This window comes from Panthera uncia, chromosome B4 (genome assembly GCF_023721935.1).
Source record: "Panthera uncia isolate 11264 chromosome B4, Puncia_PCG_1.0, whole genome shotgun sequence".
NCBI classification, from domain to species: domain Eukaryota; kingdom Metazoa; phylum Chordata; class Mammalia; order Carnivora; family Felidae; genus Panthera; species Panthera uncia.
The window spans coordinates 54,388,335-54,410,698 of record NC_064809.1 but is presented as its reverse complement, the minus strand read 5'-3'; the positions used below and the strand labels follow the sequence as shown (position 1 = coordinate 54,410,698).

The 22,364-nt window shown below is 33.0% G+C and overlaps 1 protein-coding gene across 5 annotated transcripts in view; it reads left to right on the top strand.

Annotated features, from left to right (window-relative positions):
• Window positions 1–22,364, top strand: part of C2CD5 (C2 calcium dependent domain containing 5) — a 100,755-nt gene that overhangs the window by 41,517 nt on the left and 36,874 nt on the right. For all 5 annotated transcript variants that reach the window (XM_049625185.1, XM_049625181.1, XM_049625182.1 and 2 more), the window contains 3 exons: window positions 5,735–5,843; window positions 18,445–18,559; window positions 21,630–21,725. In XM_049625185.1, coding sequence (XP_049481142.1) covers window positions 5,735–5,843; window positions 18,445–18,559; window positions 21,630–21,725 — 320 coding nt within the window. The remainder of the gene's footprint in view (window positions 1–5,734; window positions 5,844–18,444; window positions 18,560–21,629; window positions 21,726–22,364) is intronic.

Below are 22,364 nucleotides of genomic sequence, written 5' to 3'. Positions count from 1 at the left end.
ATTTGGAAATATCCATTGAATGATGAAGTCATTTCTAATTTTGCATTAAAATTATAGTATATAAAAGGAAATAGAGTTTTCTCAGAAAAAATATTTTAGTTATATTATATTAAAATAATTCTTTAATATATTAATATGTTTATATGCTAAAATAATTCTTATGGCTGGCCAATCTCTTAGGGGTAAAAAATGCACAGATTCCGTATTTCTACAGATTAACATAAACATTGTGGTTATTTGGTATGTGAATACATCTCTTTAATTATTATAAGTTTAATGTTTAGTTAACAATGTTAAATGGGAAAATGAATAGTTAAAATTTTTGGATGATTTTTCTCTTTTTATTTTTTGTTTTTTATATAAACTTCATTGCTAAGGGAGGATCGCCTCATAGGTTCTGTAGAAGGCGGGTATGTTTCTGAACATGTGTGAGAGCCTGTTTCTTGTATTGGTAGCTTTTCTAGTTTTAATCTTGATCATTTAAGTTTTATTTAAGCTTTAACAAATGTTGCCAGCTTTTTTTCTTTCCGTAATGCAATTTTTAAAAATTTATCAGCACTATGAGGCTCATTTTTTTTCTCTTTAATGCAGTGCATGATTACTTATATGTTATGTCAGTTATTTTAAGGCACAGTTCATAGCTTTCATTGTGTCTGATTTGGAAGTTATAAGCATTTATAGAATTTTCTTTTACATGTTCCATTTTTTACTAGCATTACAAAAAAAAAGATAAAACATAGTAAATACCTACAAAAGAATGCATTCTATAAAACACAGGTATTTCTTCTCTAGAGTTTAGCTTTTGAGAATAGTTTTTTTCAGATCCTATTATTACAAACAATATAACAACTTCTTTTTTAGACTTTTTTTAGACTTTCTTTCCTGTGCTGAAAGTACCTGTATGCAGTTTGCCCTTTAGACAAAGCTAGGGAAGAGGAAAGCTGAGCTAAGCAGAAGGATGAGACTTTAGCTGCACACAGTTGTTTGCTTTGTACCTATCAGGCAGCAATTGCCTTTGAGCTACTTTCGCACCTTGCAGGCATACCAGCTACTCTCCTGCAAAAGCCCACTTAACCATTCAAACCATTTGTTAAAACCAAATATAGAAAAAGACTAGAAATACAGAGAAGAGGGTCAGAGTGAAGGTGTGCGTGTTCACTTCTCATTTTTTAGGCTAGAATGCTCTTCCTCCTCCCCCACTCCCAGTATTACACTCTCTACAGAGTTCCTTACACAAGGAGCATTTCCTGTAATTATCATTCTAGAATTCACAAGAACAGAAAAATTTGGGTTGCCTTGATGTTTGATGTGAGATTTTGCCTGTATGTTGTGCCTGTGACTTCATTATCTATATTAGGAACTTTTGAAAACACCTAGCTTTAAAAGAAAAGAAAATACTAATCAGTTAAAACTATTTTAGATTTAGTTTGGATAAAATTTATGTTTTCAAGTATGGTTTTAAACATTCTTAAAGTTTTGGACACATTAATACATGAGGCATACATTATTAGATACTCTTCATGGAATTAATGGTAAAGATGTGGGAAAACTCTAGTTTTCATTTACAACTTCGTAAAACCTGAGTTGGCAATATATTTATGTTACCTAACCCTGCAGTAGTCACTTGAGTTTAGGAAACTACCTCTCTATCCTGGGTATATAAAAAATAGGATAAGCATTATGATCTTTAGCTTTCCTGAAAAGCTATGGCTACCATTAGTATGTATGTCTTTGTTTTGGGAAAGATTTGTACAGAAGTATGAAGAATTCTCCCCATATGAGTTCAGATATGCCTTAACTCTGCCAACTTGAATACTAGATCAAATTGCACATATGATATACCATTTTTTATATTCATTTTTAAAATATTCTTTTCTACCCTTTGCCACCCTTAATAAATTGTATGGCTTTTTTTTTTTTTCCTTGAGAAACTTTGTCCAGCATCTTTTATTTAATGAGTTATTCAAGTAGCAGTTATCAAAAATAAAAATGTTATCTTTTTTCTTTCACAAAATCAGTAAAAAATAACTTGACAAGATCTTGGCGATAGGTGTCAGATTACTAGGAGATAAGATATAGAGATAAAAGTTTTATTTAGATTTAGGTTCCACCTATGAACTATTTGATGTAAAGCAAATAGATTTATTTTTCAGTATGACTCTTCTTTCACCTCTAGGAAAAATGAAGTTACTTTCAGATGCTGGGATGTATATTTTTCTTCAGTAAAGAAACCTAGTTGACTTGGTTTAACCTAGTATTTCCAAATATAGTTTACAAGAATATTCCACTTAAAATACCTGCTAGTGAGGAACATACTTTGGGAAACATTGATATAAAGCAAACTCTTTTGATAAATTATGATCTTTGCAAAAGTTGAGTAAAATTATGCAATAAATCATAGTAGGAACCTGGCATGGGGTTTTATATCTAGAAAGTTGACCAAGGTATCTCAGGATAATAAAAAATATATTTGATAAAAAATAAATGATTTAAATGTATTTTAAGAAAAATCCTATTTAAATGTTAAAAAATTATTCCTATTGTGTTTCCAGATTTTCCAACTAGCCTGTCTTTGGACACATAGTATTAAATAGATTTATACTGCATGCACTTGGCTTATGTCAAGATATCAACATATGAATTCTTACCTAGGTAGCACAAGGGAAGGCACTTTAAATATTAGGACTCTTCAGAGAAAATGTCTTCTGTGGTCTCTGAGCAGGGGAGGGGCAGAGAGAGAGGGAGACACAGAATCCGAAGCAGGCTCCAGGCTCTGAGCTGTCAGCACAGAGCCTGATGTAGGGCTCAAACTCACCAACCGTGAGATCATTACCTGAGCCGAAGTCAGATGCTTAGCTGTTAAGTCAGGCACTTCCAGGCACCCCGGAAGCTGTTCTTTTCAATGGACGAAAACCTATAAATTCATCAGGTGTTATGATAGACTAGAGATTAAAACCAGCTCCTTGCCTCACTGTTTTAATAAAAAATGACAAGAAGCCATATGATAAGATTTGTTGCTCATGTAGAGTCTAGGCCCTCTTAACTCTTACTTTAGGGTGTGGGAAAGATTATAAAGCATAATTTTAAGATACTTTGCAGAGGGCTGGCACTTTGTAACTATGCCATAGTAGTCACTGGTGATGGGGGTGGAGATGATAGGTATTTAACAGTCCTCTGTAGGTTCATCTGTAGTTCTTATGAGAGAGTTATCTAAAAATGTCATTTTGGTTCCATAACAATGCCATTTTTTTTTTTACGCCAGGTTAAATATTGGGTGTTAAAGTAGGTATGCTGATTGGATGAATTGGGGACGTGTAGGACAGAGTTTAAATTGACAGAGTGGGTGTCCATGTCTTTGGGCAGCCGTTCCCCTACTTTTTCTGCTATGACCACCAGCTCTAGTATGATGCTTTCCCTCTTGTCCCTTTATCTGTCTTCTGGAATTTGGGAGAAGAATCAGAATCTCAAGTAGAAAAATCATTTAGGTTCATTTTTATACTTCTCTAAATTCTTCTTTGTTTTTTTGAAGTTATTTTTTAAAAATTATTTTTATTTTTATTTTTATTTTTATTTTGAGAGAGAGGGCATGAGCAAGGGAGAGGCAGAAAGAGAGGGGAAGAGAGAGAATCCCAAGCAGGCTGTACCCAATATGGGGCTTGAACTCACGAACTGCGAGATCATGACCTGAGCCAAAATCAAGAGTCGGATGCTTACCCGACTCAGCCTCAGGCACCCCTTACCTAAATTCTTATATGCACATGTTTTCTAATATGTCAATTTACCTAACTTATTTCTTAGTTTTAGAAGGAAGTACAGCTTTTCATGTAGCTTATAAAAATTTTATTTCCGGTGTCTCTTGTCCAGAATATTCAAAATGTTTAAGTATAAAGATTAAATGTAAAGTGTTTTTTTTATACTTCGGCCTCAGTATTTTGAGAAAATTTAAAAACTGTGTACTTAAAGTTGAAAAACAAAAATCCTAGAGGCCTAAATACTTAAAATACTTAAATTTCTCATAGCATAAGTTTACTTATATATTTCCCATTTAAAACTTACTAAGTATTTAAAAAGTTCAATTGGAAGTAAGGAGGTATTTTGACTAAACATTTTATAATAATGTAATTGAAGTTCTCCTATCTTTTCATGGTTTTCCTTTTGCCTATCAGGTGGGCCAAACCTATCCATTTCCATAGATTGATTTTTAATTTTTTTTAATGTAGCCTAGGTTTTTCTTACCCTTGTTAATTTAAAGATTCCTTACAAATTCTGTCTGAATTTATTTCTAAATTCATGTGTGTCTATAGATATAGACTCATATGTATATATGTATTTTATACTATTTCTTAATGGGTTACTGAAGTGTGCAGGACTGTTTGCCTTTGTGCTAAATGACTCCAAGTTGCTGTGCTTTGTGAATTATGCTTTGGTGAGTTTGTATTTTCCATGCTTTAAAGCACTCAGTCGGTACTTGCTGCTTTTAATGTGCTTGCTTCTAGTAGTACTCTGTATCTCTTTATCTCCCAGCTTTCATTTGCTGCATTTAATCTGCTGTTGTCCAGAAAAAAAGATACTGATAGATTTTAAAATACGTTCCTATAATTGTATATTTATAATCACTGTATGTCATAGTGTGGATATGATCTATAGGGATCTCTTATGAATCAAATACATAACCTTTAGTACTTGGAACTATAACAGTTCTTTTTTGACTGTTGAGAGTTCTGGTTGGCTTATTTTCCAGTTCTAAGTTATGTTCTGAATAGCTGAGGCTACTGGTAAGTGATTTCTGTTTAAGTGATCTATGTTAATCTTGTAGCCATTTGAGTTGGATACTAATTTTCCTTTTCTTGCATCCAGTTTGTGTAATATGAGATGCCTCCATATTTGGAGAGCCACTGGAGCTCCCCTTTCTTCCTGGTGCTATTTCAATGAATTTCCTTTCTCTACCATTTCTCTCTTGCCTCTGTATTGATGAGATTGAAAGATATCCCTGAGAGAGAAGGGGAGAATAAAACTTGGAAGAACTTGTGGGATTTTATTGCCTCCCTTGCTGTCATCTGCATACTTCTCCCTTTTCCTTAATATACATTTGTGAACTTAAGTTTTCTCCTGCTGCTCGTTGTTGATAGAGTAAATAATCTCACACAGTGATTCTCTGCCCACTTCAACTTGGTATTTGTCCTTCACTTTTCTGTGAATCTCTTAACCCACACTGCACATTCTCTCACTCCTCCTTCAGTCCCACATTCTTGTAGATCTCTTGCACCAGTCCTTCAGAGTCTTTACCAGTAGCCTGGAATTGGGTGTGTGTATGTCAGGAGGTGTCTGCCCCACTGCAAAGCAGACCCGAAGTAGAAGGGCAGGGGAATCCCCTCATCTCACTGTGATTTTGCATCAGTGTAAGAGATTGAGAGAAAGGAAGAATGTGTTCACATATCTCAAACTGGAACTCGGAGAACCTTTTTTTGTTTTTTCCTCATTGAGAATTGATAAGAAGAGTGTTTGGATTCTGTGTAACATGATATATATGGGAAAATGGATTAGGAACTCCAAACATCCAAGGAAACTTTTAATTACAAAGCATGAGTGAGGTATAACTGGTGGCCTTTTGTTAACGGATAGAATTCATATCTCACAATATGAATATAATCTAAAGGGGTCAGGCTTTTTAACAAGCACATTTTTTGTACTTTGCACATGGTCAGTTATATTTTTCCCCCATTCTTTCTACTAGGAATTTCCATTTTTTACCTTGACGGCATTTCCTCCTGGATTTCTCGTGCATGTTGGGGGTGTTGTTAGTGCACGTTCTGTGAAGCTTTTGGACCGCATCCACAATCCTGGTATGTTCTTTAAGAGTTTGTTTTCAGTGTTTCATTTACTTTAACTGTGGTTATTAAAATTGATTTTTATAGTTTTAAAGAATCAAATCTATCTGAAAAGAGAAATGAAAATGAAAGTATAAACTGGCACATGTTGGTTTAAGTATTTCTAGTAATCTTAATTAAAAATAATCAAATAAGTAGAAGTATATTTTAGTTGCTTTTTTATATAAAACAAATTTTGATTCATTTTTGGCCTAGTTAACACTTTGAGGGAATCCTTAAATTAACTTCTGAGTCTGCTATTTGACCCAGACAGATAATAAATTTTTACAGTTTGACCATTGCAGCCCTTATCTTAAGATGTTAATTGTTTTCATTAGCAATAACTCTTTGTGGATTATTTTAGTAATTTCCTTATTCCTAAAAGCAAGTGTTCTTTTGAAATTTAATTGTAAACATTATGTATTGTCTAAGAATTAAAAAAAAAAAAAGTGCTGTCTGCTTTCTCGTAGAGAAAAGACCTCTTTTCTGTAGCTATTTGCTCTATATAAGCAAACAGGTAAGAAGAGTAGGCCACTTCTTTTAAAACATGGGGCCATGATTATAAAAGAAAGGCCTCAAACCAGTCTCAGTTTCAGGCCCTTGGATTAGGAATGCTTTGGTGGTTTTTCTGAATATAAAATAAGCATGAAAAGTGTGGTAGAAATTTTCTGTTTGGAGCGTTTTCTTGCATCTCTCATTGACTGGATTCCCAGTAACTCATTCAAGCCACTTATTATTTTGATGATATACCTTAGACCTAAGTTATGTTAGTATTCTTATTTGGCACATATGCATACATGCTTTTGAAAATTTTGAATTGTCACTTCCAATAACCTCTTCCTGAGGCTTGTACTGACAGCTACAAAAGGAAAAAAATGCTTTGAAACTATTTTATGTAAAACATTGCTGATAGTGATTTTGAGGATACAGAGCATTACCATCCTTTTAAATTAAAAAAGAAAAAGTTAATGCAGTTTTTTTTTTTTAATTAAAAAAAAAGTAAAAGTGGTTTGATGTCATTTGAGTTAATAGTTATAGAGAAACAGAATGGAATTTTTTCCAGACTCTGAATGAGATTTTAGGAGAGCAATAGTAGCTAGGATTATTTAACTCTGAAGCTGAACAAATACATACTTTAAGCATTAGTCTTCTCTTTTTCTTCTCTGGTTTGTTATTTTTTTCCGATGTTCCTTATTTTTTCTGGCCAGTTTGAGGTCTTTTCTTAACGTAGTATTGTATATTCTGCAGTAATTAAAGGCATTCTGTATATGAATGATGCCAGTTTAATGTGTTGAGACATTGAAGACACTGCAAGTTCCGTATCTTTGTGTTTGGGAACTTGAATTATTTGGAAAGTGCAAGGAAATACTGAGTTAATATACCTGACATTAACTGTGTGACCCAAGGCTTGTTACCTGTGTTTCTATGCACCATTGACTCAAATATTTTGATAGCTGGCACCCACTGATAAGCTCCAAACATGGTTTCAGGAGTATATTTAACTGTTGGTGGTATCTTCTGTTTACTGAAAACATTTTTATTTTATTGTTGCTTCCATGTACTCTGAGTAAGCTATAGAGTCTGGGAGAACAAACAAGGGTTGTTTAAATAAGTTAAGTAGAGAGCTATATTAAAAATCGCATTGCTTTTTACAACAAACTCTTTTTTACGGTTTATCATACTTGCCAGTTTATTCTAGTGGTGTGAGAAATGTAAGAATCCAGGCCCAGGGAACAAAACAGTATTCCTTATTACAGAATACAATTTGTGTATTGTAATTATCAGCTTACACATTCTCTTCCTTTCCTTCCCTTTCAGAAATTTTTTCAATTCACATGAAAATTCAAAAATTTTCAGTTACTTATATGCTGTTTCCCAAAAGGTTATGGGCATAGATATATAAATGCTCTTTCATGATATATAAGTTATATTTTAATTTTGTTTTATTTTCAGTTAAATACAAATCAGCTATATATTCTAATGGTTTCAATATTACATTGTTTTGATATAAATATCACATTTTGGGGGTTTTATGTAGGTATTATGCATTAAAAAAGGACATTTTCTTAAGAACTCTTTTTAATGCTCTTAATGTTTCATAAATAATTATTTATGAAAAAGATTTAATTTGTTGAAAAAAGCTGAATGCTGAAACAAAAAGAACTCTAGATTAGCATCTACCATGATGATGATGTATTAATTTTATGACACTGAGTTACTCTGCTGAGAGAAACTTACAATGGATTGAAATGCATGTGCTAATGTTAAAAGTGCCGTATTTACACTCTCAAATGAATCTTGCAGTTATTTTTTGACTAGTGAATACGGGAAATTTTCATTTTACACTAAGTGTAGAAGGAAAAAAAAACTTATTTTAAAACCACTACCACCTGCTAACTATGGATTATTGTTTTGGAGTTCTTTTAGAATTTTCTCCTTTGTTAAATATTAAGCAAACATGATATATACAACAAGGAAAAGAATGGGGTGGTTTTAAAAATCAAGGTCATTATCTCAAACAATTAGACTTTAGTTAATGTTAGATTATGATAGCATGCTCCTTCTTCTCTTTCTATTTCTACTTCTTATTAACTCTGCTGTCTGTGTCTTTCCAGTTCCTGTCGAGTGGTATTGTCAATTGTGTTCTTGTTTGTAGTGTTTTTTTTTGTTTTTGTTTTTTTCCTACTATTCTGCACCTAAAACTGATCTACTAATTTGCTGTTTTGAACTCAGCCTTTGTCGGAATTATGGGTAACACAAGATCTTACAAACTGCTAGACTGGAATAGTTTCAATTCAGGTATTTTGATGGTCATTCAGTACTACATATGCTGACAAAAATTATGGCAGCTCAGTGAAGTTTTTAGAAATGTTCTAGATTAAATAGATTTAATATCAATTCAGTTATACAGACACATTCTGCAGTACATATGTTATAACTCTTAACAGTTCCCATGGAAATGCAAATATAAAAATGTGTTAACTAAAATGAATTAACCAAAACCATAGAAATACCATAAATTATAAATGGCTTATGTTAGGTAATTAGCTTTCAGAATGCTAAATTTAAATTATATTTATTACATTTTGGATAGTTTCTTCATATAAGGTAAATGAGATAGACATTAGCTTTATGATTAAAGAAATATTAATTGTTAAATATTAGTATTAAATGGCTAGACTTGATAAACTTAAAGTATGTTTAAACTTTATTTAGGTTTGAATATATTTAGTATTCCATAAATACTATGAAAGTACAACTATTACCATTTTTTTTATAATTCTAGAAGTGTTTCAAAATTTGGCAAGTAAGAGATTTTGGGGGGATGAACAGCTTTCATGAGCTCCCTTCCTTCCCCTTCCATGTGAGAATATAATTTTCTTTTTAAGTAATTTTACTTGTGGATATAGTTTGTAGCTTTTACAGAAACTAAGATAACCTTACAGCTGATGATGTGGTTTAGAGTCAAAGCCAATTTTTCTTTTTGATAAAAGCATATTCTCAATATAAATATCTAAATTTTTATGTTACTTGTGGAATTAAATAATGGAACCATTTTGATTCAGTATCAGAAGCTGGTATTTTGCCTAAAGAATTTTACCAGTTCTTTGTGTCAGAAAGTATATCTGTTTACAGAGAAACAAAAACACTAAGAGGCTCACATTTTAGATAATATCCCATAATCTTTTCAATATTGTAAACTTTTTTGTTCTTAGGAGTCCAGGATGTAAGTTCTGATGTAAGTAACACATGTTCGACTCTGAAGTAACTCATGTTAATCATGCAGATTTACCTAAGTTCAGTCTAGTAAACAATCTGATAAGGTCCAATCTTTGCGGATTATCAATTGGTAAGTCGTCAGGGAAATTACCTCTATTTCCTGTCCAAGTTTTTGCCAGTATATTATCACACTGATTAAAATTAAAATAATAATTTTGAATGGAATATGTTATACTTGGTTTTTAGTGGGAAAAATACCCTGCTGGATTCATTTAATAAACATAATATATTTTTAAAAATTAGGCAGATTAGTGAATAGGAAGAGAAAAAGCCTAATTATGTAGGGAAAGGACATTGGGAACAGAGTGATCATTAATAATTTAAGGAGCTTAAAATTTGTCAGGCCAAACATGTTTAGAGTGAGATGTGTGTTAGATGATAGAACAGTCTTGGAAAGTAGAAAAGCAGTTAAATCTTATAGGTCTAATACTTTGTTGCCTGTAAGCAGAATTACAGAATTTGGCAAGGAGAAACACGGTTGAGGAAAGAGTATATCTTGCCATCATTTAAAATAAAGTCAGGTAGTAAATGTATGAAAAAAAGATGGATATGAATTACAGAAATATTAAAAGAACATAAGGGACACCTGGCTCAGTCAGTAGAGCATGTGACTCTTGATCTTGGGGTTGTGAGTTTGAGCCCCCATTTGGTGCAGAGATTATTTTAAAATCTTAAAGAAAAAAAAAAAAAGATAAAAGATGACACTTTCAGTTTAATGTTCTCATAGTTCTGTGCTTTTGACTAAGATATTAGAATCTTTATGGTAGTGGAACATACTCAGAAGTCAGACTGATTTTCATATTAGTTTAGGAAAAATAATACAATTCTGAACAAAAATATGATAAATGTATTCAAATCATTTATGTATTCTTCTCTGTAATTAGGGAATATTTAGCCATTATTATCCTATATTACTGTAGAAAATCAATAATTGGCCACATCAGTAAAAAAAAATAATTGTTGATATAATTTTTATTAATGTGAGAAATTATTCATTAATATTGTATTTCCTGGATTCTCCGACACCATTTATTATGTAAGATATCATCAATTAATGATAGCTTCCCAAGAGGAAAGAGAAGGAAATACTACCATGTTAAATATATTAACTATTAGATATTCTTATTCCAGAAACACTAAAATGTGGAAAGATATAGGAAAACATTTTTAATCACACAATAGTATCTCATGAAATATGATATGCAAGCATTTATTAGAGTTTATTTTGTGCCAGTTTGCTAGATGATAGTTGTGCAAAGATGCCAGTAACCCTGTTTTCACAAAAAGGTCATATTCTGGGAGATTAGAAAAACATGTTAATGGTTTACTGTGTGGTGTGGTGTGGTGTGGGTGTGTGGTATGGTGTGGTGTGGTGTGGTGTGATACAAGGTACAGAACTAAAGAGGACAGCATAAATTAACTATGTGGCAGGGAAGCTTGGAGATATAATTCTTGAGCTCAGTTTGAAGGATGTATAAGAGATTAACATTTATACTTCAGACAGTGTATTTGGAGGTATGTTGTTACATCCTTTTAATGTAGTTCTGAAACTTTAGCACTGTGTTACAAAACAATATCCTAGCCATTACTTGTTTGATATTTACATAGTTACTTCATACTATTGTTTGACATTGAATACAGAATGTCTTGGTTAGTTCAGCTTTTTTGTGTGTGTCCTTTTTTCTACTGCTTTGCTGTCCTAGGTTGTGTTAACTACAGTGATAGAAAATATTTTTATGGAGCAGGAAGAAGGAAAAAAAAAACTTCAATTATCTGAGAATTTATTTTAAAATTACAGTATTACCTTTTCTTATCTTCCTTCTTATGTTTCTGGCTTGGTAACAGACTTTGAGAAAGACAAGATGAATCTTGCTGCTAGGAAGGAGGAGACACCATGTGCAAATCTTGTATTGTGACATGCCAGGAACAGGGCCGGCATAGGAATAAGACAGGGTATACAATGGTTACATTTGTATTAGATCATTGATTATAGCATGGAGAATGGATTTAAAGGCAGCAGGACTAGAGATAGGGAGGCTAGTTAGTTGACTGTAGTATTTCTGGCCAGATGAGTGACCTAGGATTTGGTGGTGATAGGAGAGCTAAAGTTTATAGAGCACTTACTGTGTGCCCGGCACTCTTCTAAGTGCTTTATGGTAGTAGGTCATTCAGTTCTCAAAACACAGCTCTGAGGTAGACATTTTTCCTATTTTGTGGATGAGCAAAATGAAACAATAATTTTCCCAAAGTAAAATAGGTAGTTGTTGGGCTACAGCATGAACCTAACTACTCTGGCTTCAGGGCTTACATTCTTAACCATAAATTTGTAAATATTTTAAATGTAAAATCAGCAGGACTTGGTCATTAGTAAAATGTGGCAAGTGAAATTGTCTCTTGGCAACTTTGAGCTGAGAGAAAGAGAGATTAGGATTATTCTACACAGCTACAAGTCTAAAGCCCCAGCGAGCGTTTGCGTCCTATCTTTTGGAAACCCAAGTCTGTTTGAAAGCTGAGTTATAAAAAATATTTTCAGAGTAGATTTTAAAAGTCTTAGCTCATTGTCTCTCAATGCCTATGATCTCTTTTTTCTCTCTTCTGAGTTTACCACTGAAAGTATTTCTGGATAGCGTACGGATATAATTTTTAATTAGCAATAGCCTCAGTGTAGTTGATGAAAATTTGTTATTCTTTTTTTATATAGTATGCATGTGAGCTTAGATATTTTATCAGGAAGCAACAAGAGGAAATATAAAATACATATATAATGTGGTTTGAAAAGTACTAGTTTGAAAGAGCTTCCAAACTTAGACAATATTTTTAAGAGTGAATGTTTCTTTTTTTTTTTTAATTTTTTTTTTTTAATGTTTATTTATTTTTGAGACAGAGAGTGACAGAGCATGAACAGGGGAGGGTCAGAGAGAGAGGGAGACACAGAATCTGAAGCAGGCTCCAGGCTCTGAGCTGTCAGCACAGAGCCTGATGCGGGGCTCGAACCCACGAACCGTGAGATCATGACCTGAGCCGAAGTCGGACGCCCAACCGACTGAGCCACCCAGGCGCCCCAAGAGTGAATGTTTCAAGTACTGAGTTAGTAAAACAGTTTGTTTAAAACTAGATAACTTTTGTTTTTGAGAATATTTTAAAAGTTTTATTATTTAAAAAAAATTTTTAAGTTTATTTATTTTGAGAGAGAGACAGAGCGGGCAGGGGAGGGACAGAGAGAGAAGGAGAGAGAATCCAAAGCAGGCTCCGTGCTGGCAGTGTGGAGCCCCATGACGGACTCAAACTCATGAACCGTGAGATCATGACCTGAGCTGAAATCGAGTCCGATGCTCAATCGACTGAGCCACATGGGCACCACTATTTTATTATTTTAGATTGTAGATTTTTGAACGTATTATACTTAAGATTTTCTCAATCTTATAATAAATGAACTTTTGCTAGTGCTAAGGAAAGCTTTAGATTAGTGGTCTGAATTTAGAAAATGTTACTCTTTTTGTTACTTATCTGAATTGTAATTGTTTAGAATATTTACTTTACTTCGGGGGCGATAATAATCAAAACCAAGAAAAAGAAGTGTAATTATTACTTTAAACATATTTTATATGCTTTAAACATATTCAAAATGTGAGTCAACCAATGTGTAGGGAAATATTTATAGAATATATCAATCTGATAATCTAATTTTTTTTTCAGTTGTAAGTAAAAATTTTTTATTCATGGATGTTTGTGGTGTGCCTACCATGTCTTGAACATGATGTTGGATATTGGGAACACGATCGTTCAGGCGGGCAGACACCCTGTTTGCACAGCCAATCTAGGCTATTTCTTGCACTGTTTTGCTGTGCGTGCATGCGTGTGTGTGTGTGTGTGTGTGTGTGTGTGTGTGTGTGTAGAGGAGGAGGAGGAGGAAGAGGAGTTAAATGGAGATAGGCTTTCTTGGAACTTGAATTCTACTGATGATCTCAGTAGTTATTTTTTACTCCATCTGAGAGGTATAAGCAGATGTGCAAAACTAAGCCTAAAGTAGTTAAGCCGACTTTGGTTTTAAGTATTTTAATGAGGGTTTTAGGAAGTAGATACATAGAGTTCAAGAAGGCTTTGTAAATATAGCATGTATAATGTGTGAACTTCTCTTTATATGTAATGCAACATGTAAATGTAATACAAATTTTTCTGTCTACATATAATGTAACTGGATACCAATTACTCTCCATTCTTTATTATCTGTAAGAAAAAGTCAGACATGTAATTTCCTTAATTTTGAAATTTTACTCTTTATATGTCTAATATAACTGGATGTTAATTACAATATTATAATATAGTATGTAAATGTTATATGTAATCTTCTCTCCATGTATAAAGAGGGAAATCTCACAGATAAGGAGTAGTTATATGTCTGACTTATTTTATGAATAGTGAAGACTCAAGTTTGATCTAACACGGATTATATCCCAGCTACCATCCTAAGATCCCAAATTACTGCAGCTTGATGTCTGCTCTGAATTTGCACATCACTTACTGTATGATGGGACTGTTCTTCCTAGGTTGGTACTGAATCCCCACCTAGTTTGAGGTGGTATACACACTTGAACCTGAACTCTCTAATTTCTATTTCATTAGGGAAATTTATGTTCTTCAATGAGTTGTTTTGTGTTGGAATATTACTTTAAGGTGTTTAAGAATGTGGCTTTTTAATGCTTCCATTAACAAGATAGATTATTGTTGTATTAAAAATGTTTATTTGAGCCCACCTAACACTTTATCTCCTCTCGTTTATTTAAAAATTAGATTGAATAATTGTCCATTTTCTTTTCTCTCAATCAGATTAAAAGATTCTCAAGGGCAGAATTATTCTCTTCCAGAGCTATGTAAAAATAGAATTAAATTGAACACTTTAGGTAGTCAGTTTTTCTTAGTTGCAAGTGTGTGATTGCCTAAAATCTCAAAGGGACTAAGTTTTATAAAGGCATATTATATTGAGTTGTTCACTTCTTTACTTTCTGAGATATAAGCTATTATTATCATTTTACGAATCTTTACCAGTTTTACCTGTACTTCAGAAATAAGATAAAATGTTAAAAAGATGGCAAGTATCAAGCTATGTCCATGCTCTAGAAAAGTAACAGTAAAAAAAAAATTAATTGTGATGTCAACCCAAATGTGCAGACAGTACCTCTAAAAGAAGCTTCAGTGAGGTATTGATCTAGAGCACAGTGCATGCCTATAAATAAAAGGATATATTAAAAGATTTGTGATATTATCTATGAAGAGTTTTGACCCATAGAAGACAAATACAACATCGTATGAAATATTTATATAGTACATAAATTTTAATATCCTCTAAAGTGAGATCTTTTTATAATTATAAATAGTTCTATAGATTATTTGGAGGAGCATGGTATTTAAAGTGAAGATTTTTTTTCTTGACATCTCTGAAATGTTTTTTAATTGTGACCTTCACATCTCAGCTGTATATGCTTCAAATGACTAAATTGTATCTAGTTTCACGAGTGGTATGTAGAGTTGCCATAAATTTTTAAGCCAGACTCTTTATTTTGCCTTTTATATGAGTATGATAGATCCTCAGTTTTGACTTTTGGAGAGTGAATAACACAATTCAAATTCAACCAATGTATTTCCTATAAGAATGCAGTTAGCAGTTACTTAAGCTTGAAAAAATCCCATTATGGGATTAAATAGTATATTTCTGAATTTACAGATATAATAAGTAAGGCTGAGTCATAATTACTAAGTGAATATTCTTTGGCTCATCTCTGATATAAATATAATGTAGACTTTGAAGATAAATTTAATTTTTTTGATATTAAATAAATTGATTCTTAATTTTAATTAAATAACCCCTAAATTTAATAGCCAAAAAATTCATCCTTTGGCTTCTTGCTTATGGTTGTAGATAATTATTGTTGATTCAGTTCCTAGTTTGTGATTAAGTGCTCCCTACTGTATGCTTGCCTTGCTTCCACCTAGACTCTAGGGCCATTACTTTCTGTAACCATTTCAGTGAGCTGCCATAGTTTTCAGTCTGTACTGTCACCTGATCCAAGCATGCGCCAAAATATCCACTGTTTCTGGCTCCTGTCTGCTGAATCTGCTTTGCAAAACCCTTTGTTCTCTGAGCTTTTGCTTAAGCCAAAACCAAAATTTAACAAATTCTTTGGAGTGTGGACATATGCCATTTGCTTCCTTAGCTCCCATGTTGTGTAACTCTTTAGCTTCTATTAAACTTGTAAATACTTTATTAAATACACCAATGGCATCCCCATGTGCAGTTGTGTGGCTCATGTGTCAGAATAAAGGCTGCTTGTGACCTCGTCAGAGGAACATGAATGCTCCACTTGCGCTGCAGTCAGCCCTTTGTTGTGTTGATTTTTTTTTAAATCAGCCACTTATTCTTTCATAGCGTTTGGTTTAATTATCTGATTATTTTATGTGTTACACCAAGGTAAGTTTGATGTAAATGAACTTTGTAATCTATGTGGTTACATGTATTTCATAGTGATTATTATTACACACTTTTCCATATAGACATGCTGGCCATTTCTAAATAAATATATCCTGAACTGAAAATAAGTAGTTTCCTCCTTTTTTTTTTTTTTTTTTTTACTAATTTAAAAAACAGTGTTATGGATTACTTTCTATAAAATTCATTTTAAAACAGAAAAGCTACCATGTATTACTTGTGGCACAGATGTAGGCAAGTCTAATGTGAGAAAAATCTGTTTTTATAAAAACATAGTATACAATTATTTGCCTTAGCAAATAATATTTAAACTTCCAGAAAGATTTAAAAAGTAAATAGTGGGTTCTACTAGGGTTTTTAAAGAAAAATTAATCTTTATTTTACAATGTTTTTCAGGGAAAATAGTTATTTTCTAAACTGAGTTATATTTGTTATTTTTTGTGATACCTGTTTTCAAAGAATCATAAATAATTTGATAGTCTGAGCAACTACATGAACAGGAGTTTGTCTTACGATAAAAATGCCCTTATTAGGAAACGATGTTAAATAGATGCCCAAATTGGCCTGGAAACATGTATGTCTTAAAAAAAGAAAAAAAAAAGGATTTGAAAATGTATTTGTGCTGTTAATGTCTACATTACAGGGGGAATATGAAGAAATTCTTTAACATAATAGTGTATGTGCAAAATAGGGCCACCTAATTGTCTTACACATTTCTTAATTCACAATATTGATTGCTAACACCATATTGTTGTAGTCTTTTCTATTTCTCTTCTTTATTTTATCTCATACTTGGATCTTTTTCCTCAGTTCCCTGGAGTCTGCATTTCTTTCTTCTTTCTTTCTTTCTTTCTTTCTTTCTTTCTTTCTTTCTGTCTTTCTTTCTTTCTGTCTTTCTTTTTCTCTTTCTTTTTCTTTCTTTCTTTCTTTCTTTCTCTCTTTTCTTTCTTTTTTCTTTTTTCTTTTTTTTTCCTGAAGGAAAGTTTTAGGGTAGCTCTGTCTTGGATCCAAAACTTTAATACAAGAACTGGCTGGCATCATTTGTAGTTATGACATTTATCTCATTTCTCCCTTTTGTTGATCTCCTCTCTGTGGAGGAAACAAAATTACATCATAGAAATATCTGCTATAACAAGCCTTTAACCTTTCTTTACTTTGCTGTCTTCAGTATTTTACTAGTGAGTATAATTCTACTTATTCTACTTATTTAAAAAAAAAACATATTTTGAAAACTGGATATATACTGAAATTCAAAAAAGGAAGTTTTTGGATTGGTTGATTTTCAGTTTTAATAAGTGCCTTTTATGTGGAAAATTTACAAAGAGAGTTTAGCATCCTATTTAGAGTTAAAGTTTTTTCTATACCAAATTGTTCCCAAATGGAATTGGCCACACAAAGAAACAAATTAGGATATGCCCATTATAGACTGTTTCTGTTTTTAACATCTTTGCACATAAAATGTTACTATTATTTGCAGCTGCTGTTCACCAGTAGTTTGCAGCTAAATGCAAGTGATTAGGAAGAATGTGTGCCAGATGCTCCATTTATAATGCTCCATTACAAACAATATCGGATTCCTCTGTGTTAAAAAAAAACAAAAAACAAATGCAATGCTGTGATTCTAAGGCATTTTCTTACTTACAGAACCATACATGGAGTTACAGTGTACTGCCTGAAATTTGTCCTTATTTACATTAACCCAATTACTTGTATTAAATTCAACATATTTGCTCTCTTTATTTTAAATTTGCTGGTCCCTTCATTTCTTGTTACTTTGCTTTAGGACCCCCAAGGATGGCTACAGATGGCTTTCTCTTTTTTAACATTGACAAATCTTTGCCTTGGAAAGAACCTAGAATATAGTGGGTTATAAAAAATAGGTACCAGGAAATGAAATCAGAATTTAAATTAAATGTCTGGATATGACTCACAATGTTCACTGAGCGAGGTGAGTGAGACATAGAATATCCTCAGTTTAGGATTAGAGTCTGGAAACTCTGGGTCTACATTTGAAGTTGGATCTAATAAAATATATTCCTATAGATGTCCCCTAAAGTAATAAAGCAAATAGAACTAGTTGGTTTATTTTCCAGCAATCAAGTTTAAAAATGTTAAATTTTGTGAGAAGTAGCTTTAAATTAAAATGTTAATAAGCATTTTGAGAAATAACATTTTAAACATGTGAAGTTAGTTTTAAAATCTGTTATAGACTAGTGTGTCTTTGCCTTCCAGAACATGTTTATTTTAAACATTTCTTTCTCATATAAACAATGTGCTATTGAGTAGTGAACTGATATAAAATTTATCTTTCAGATGAACCAGAAACTCGAGATGCGTGGTGGGCAGAAATCAGACAAGAAATAAAATCACATGCTAAAGCATTAGGCTGTCATGCTGTAGTGGGCTACAGTGAATCAACTAGCATCTGGTAAATGATAATAACTTGATTTTCTAGATGCTGTAATTTACGGATTGTCATCTAAAAGGTTAAAAGCTTTATGCAAATATAGAGAAAAGAAGAATTATGGAGTGATCCAGGAGCGTGGACTTGGGAGTACATCAGACTGAGGTCCATATGCCATTTTTGCCACTTAATTGCTGTGAAACTTTGAGAAAATAACTATTCCTCTGAGCCTCAGTTTATACATTGAAATGGAAATTATAACCATCTATCAATTAAGGTTACTGACGAATTAAATCAGAATTGATACTGGCACATAGCAAGTCTTAATTCTAGGCCTACTTTACTCCAGTTTGTGACCCCACTAACTCTTTCTCCTGGGATATTTGGAAACCTTGATCTAATGTGTCTTTAAAGTTTGTCTGTAAACTCTTTTTACCTAACTGCAACTTAATTTTCTTCTGCCAACACATCATCCTTCCTAACTCTGCCGAGTTAGGAAGACTTCCATACTCCTAGTTCTCCATTTCTTTTTCTCCTACTTTTCATCTGAACAACCTCTCTTACTTTAAAGTCCATGCCATTCCACAGTTCAGACTTTTCTACCTCCAAAACATTCTTCTGCCTTTCTTAATTCTCTGCTGTCTCCTCCAGTTGAACATGATTACCTCCCTTCTAACAGCCTGACTTTGTACCTTCTTATTCTCATGTCCTCCTCTATCCTTCAGCTTTCAACTGTATTTTAGGCTTCATTATTGCTCAAAATGGTTCCCCTTTAAAAATTTGAAACTATAAAATTTCACTCTTGGATCACAACTTAATATTTTTCACTTATCTCATTTGCACATTTATACCTGGTTTGTTTTGGCTTTTATCTTAACCAAGATTTTCCCCAGTTTCTTAGTTGAGCTCTGATTTGACTTGCTGACTGCCATCAATGAACCCTACTTTCAACCCCTTGAAAAGTTTATAATAGATATCATCTAGAAACTGTTTGACCTTTTGCTGCCCACCTTCTATTCTTTTTTTTTTCTTTCTCTTAATGTTTATTTGTTTATTTTTCAAGAGAGAGAGGAGAGGGAGGGGCAGAGAGAAAAGGAGAGACATTCCTAAGCAGGCTCCACACTGTCAGCGCAGAGCCCCATGTGGGGCTCGATCTCACCAACCACAAGATCTTGACCTGAGCCAAAACCGAGTCAAACACTTAACCAACTGAGCCATCCAGGCACCTCCACCTCCTATTCTTGGTTAATCCTTACTGTCAACTATTACATGGGTAATTCTCTTGTGCTTGTGGTGGTCATTATTTTTACAGAAAAATGATTAGACTCTGGTATATGTGGAGAGCCATGCTCTCCTTCTGAGGGCCCTTTCTTTTCCTCTGTGGATCATGTGTGGTATTCTTGCACCTTTCTGTCTCCATTGTAGCTATTCTATACTTGTTAAACTAATAACTTTGTATGCTTATCCTGCCTTACTCCCCAGTAGATAATCTTAGCTCATTCATAGATTTAGTGTCCTATGCTTCCAGGTCATAGGGTTATGGTTTTAAAAGACATAGTTTTTGTTATTGGATTCACATTTTACTGGAGAATTATGACAAGTAGAACACATTTTATGGCAGAGATATCCCAGGGTGCTCTGGGGCCCAGAGGGTTGGAGTTTAGAAGTAAGATTGGAAGAAAGGGTTAATGAAGTAACTGAAGCTTAAACTAAATCTCAGGGGATGAGTATGAATTATATAAATGAAGAAAGGAGGCATGAAGGGAGTGTTTAAGGCTAGTAGAGTAGCATGCAGAGAAGGCCAGAGGTGTACATTCAGTGCGGCAGGAAATAGGTCACAGATAGATGCAGGAGTGTACAGAAATGAGTCAAATTGATTTACGTAGAAGTTTGAATTCACCTGATACAAGCTTCTTTTTTCCCTCCAGACCTCAAAAAATCTTGTGTTTAAATCCCATCTTTACTAATTTTTTTGGTTCTGATCCATCCTATGTACTATTACTGGATAAACTCTTTGAAATGTACTTCTGCTCTTAGAGCTCCTTAATTCAGCACATCAGGGGTTCCACCTTCTTCCTTGACATTCTCAGTGCCCACTTAAACATTTTGAGCCTGGTCTCTCTCTACTCAGTTACAGATCAAGTGACCATTTCTTTCATGTCCTTTCAGACTTCTGGTCCACTTACACTGTTTCCAACATTTTGTCCCTAGGCTGCAACTTTTCTCTTTTGCTTTGTATGATCTCATTCAATAATTTTGTGGATTATTTAAAATTAGGTGATATGTAATAAAGAATTCCAAAGAATTCTTTTGAAAGTGAGGTTTCTATCATACATATAATGATGTAGTTTAAGCTCCATTTAGTATATTTTGGGTATTATTTGTTTCAGATACCTTTTGATTATTAACTTTAAGCTATAGGGATATCGATAATTACATAGTTACACTTTTAAAATGATTTTAATGAAGTTTAGTATGCATTTAAAGAGTATTTTAATACAGTTTAATGGTTTATTGCTGAATTCTGCAAAATAATTTGTTACTACTTTGAGATATTCAGTCTTTATCAGGTTTACCATATTTTAAAGGAATTTATTGTCATTAATATTGTGCTTTATCTTTTACAATTTTTTAAGTATAAAGAATTCTTACCCTTTTCATTTTATTTATTTACTTTATTAAAATAAATTTTTTTTAATGGGTTATTTATTTTTGAGAGAGAGAGAGAGAGAGAGAGCACAAGCAGGGGAGAGACAGAGAGAGAGGGAGACGCAGAATCCGAAGCAGGCTCCAGGCTCTGAGTTGTCAGCACAGAGCCCAATATGGGGCTTGAACTCACAAATGGTGAGATCATGACCTGAGCTGAAGTCGGACGCTTAACTGACTGAGCCACCCAGGCACCCCACCTTCTTCATTTTAATAACATTATTTTTATTTTTTATCCTAGGATAGGAGATAATCTTATGATATCATTAATATTTGTGGAGTCTAACTTGAATTTAAATTGTCACCCTGTAATCACTTTGATATTTAACATTTTTCAAAGTTAGATTGCCTGAAGATGTTAACTGTTTTATGTTTTTTTCTTTTATAGTGAAGAGGTCTGTATTTTATCTGCATCCGGCACGGCAGCTGTACTGAACCCTAGATTTCTGCAGGATGGCACCGTGGAGGGCTGTTTGGAACAGAGGTTGTCATGGCAGCCTGGCTTATTTTCTATGATGGCAAAGAAGGGAGAGGTTAACTTTTGTAACTTTAGAGCTGGGATAGTTCTTCTGTATGAGAGTGGCTTAATATAGAAATGAGGACCAGGCACTTCACTGCTTTTTGTGTAACCTATAGCAACAGAGAAGTATTAGTTCTGCACTATATGACACACATTGTTATAATTTTTCTAGTATCTTGGTAAGTTACATGTATAACTATCAGTGAAAGAATTTCAAGTGTGTATTTTTTGTTTGTTATAGTATAGAAGTAATTTCCTTTGATTTTTCTCTTCCTTTCCTTTCCCCCTTGTCTACCTCTGAAACAGAAAAAGGTCATGAAACAATTTGCATAAAGAAAATTCATAATTTACAGAACAATTGAAACACTGTATTGTAACAAAATTATATATAAAAGTTTCCTAAAAAGTGAAATATAACTTTAATGTGTATGAAAGAGAAAGTAAAAGTGAAATTATTAGGTAAAATAGATTACTTTTTAGTTTATTTAGTTATTAATCTCTTAATCTGTTAGCTTCCATAAATGTCAAAAATACTTTCCATAAACAGATGAAATTATCAAATATATATATATATATATATATATATATATATATATATATATA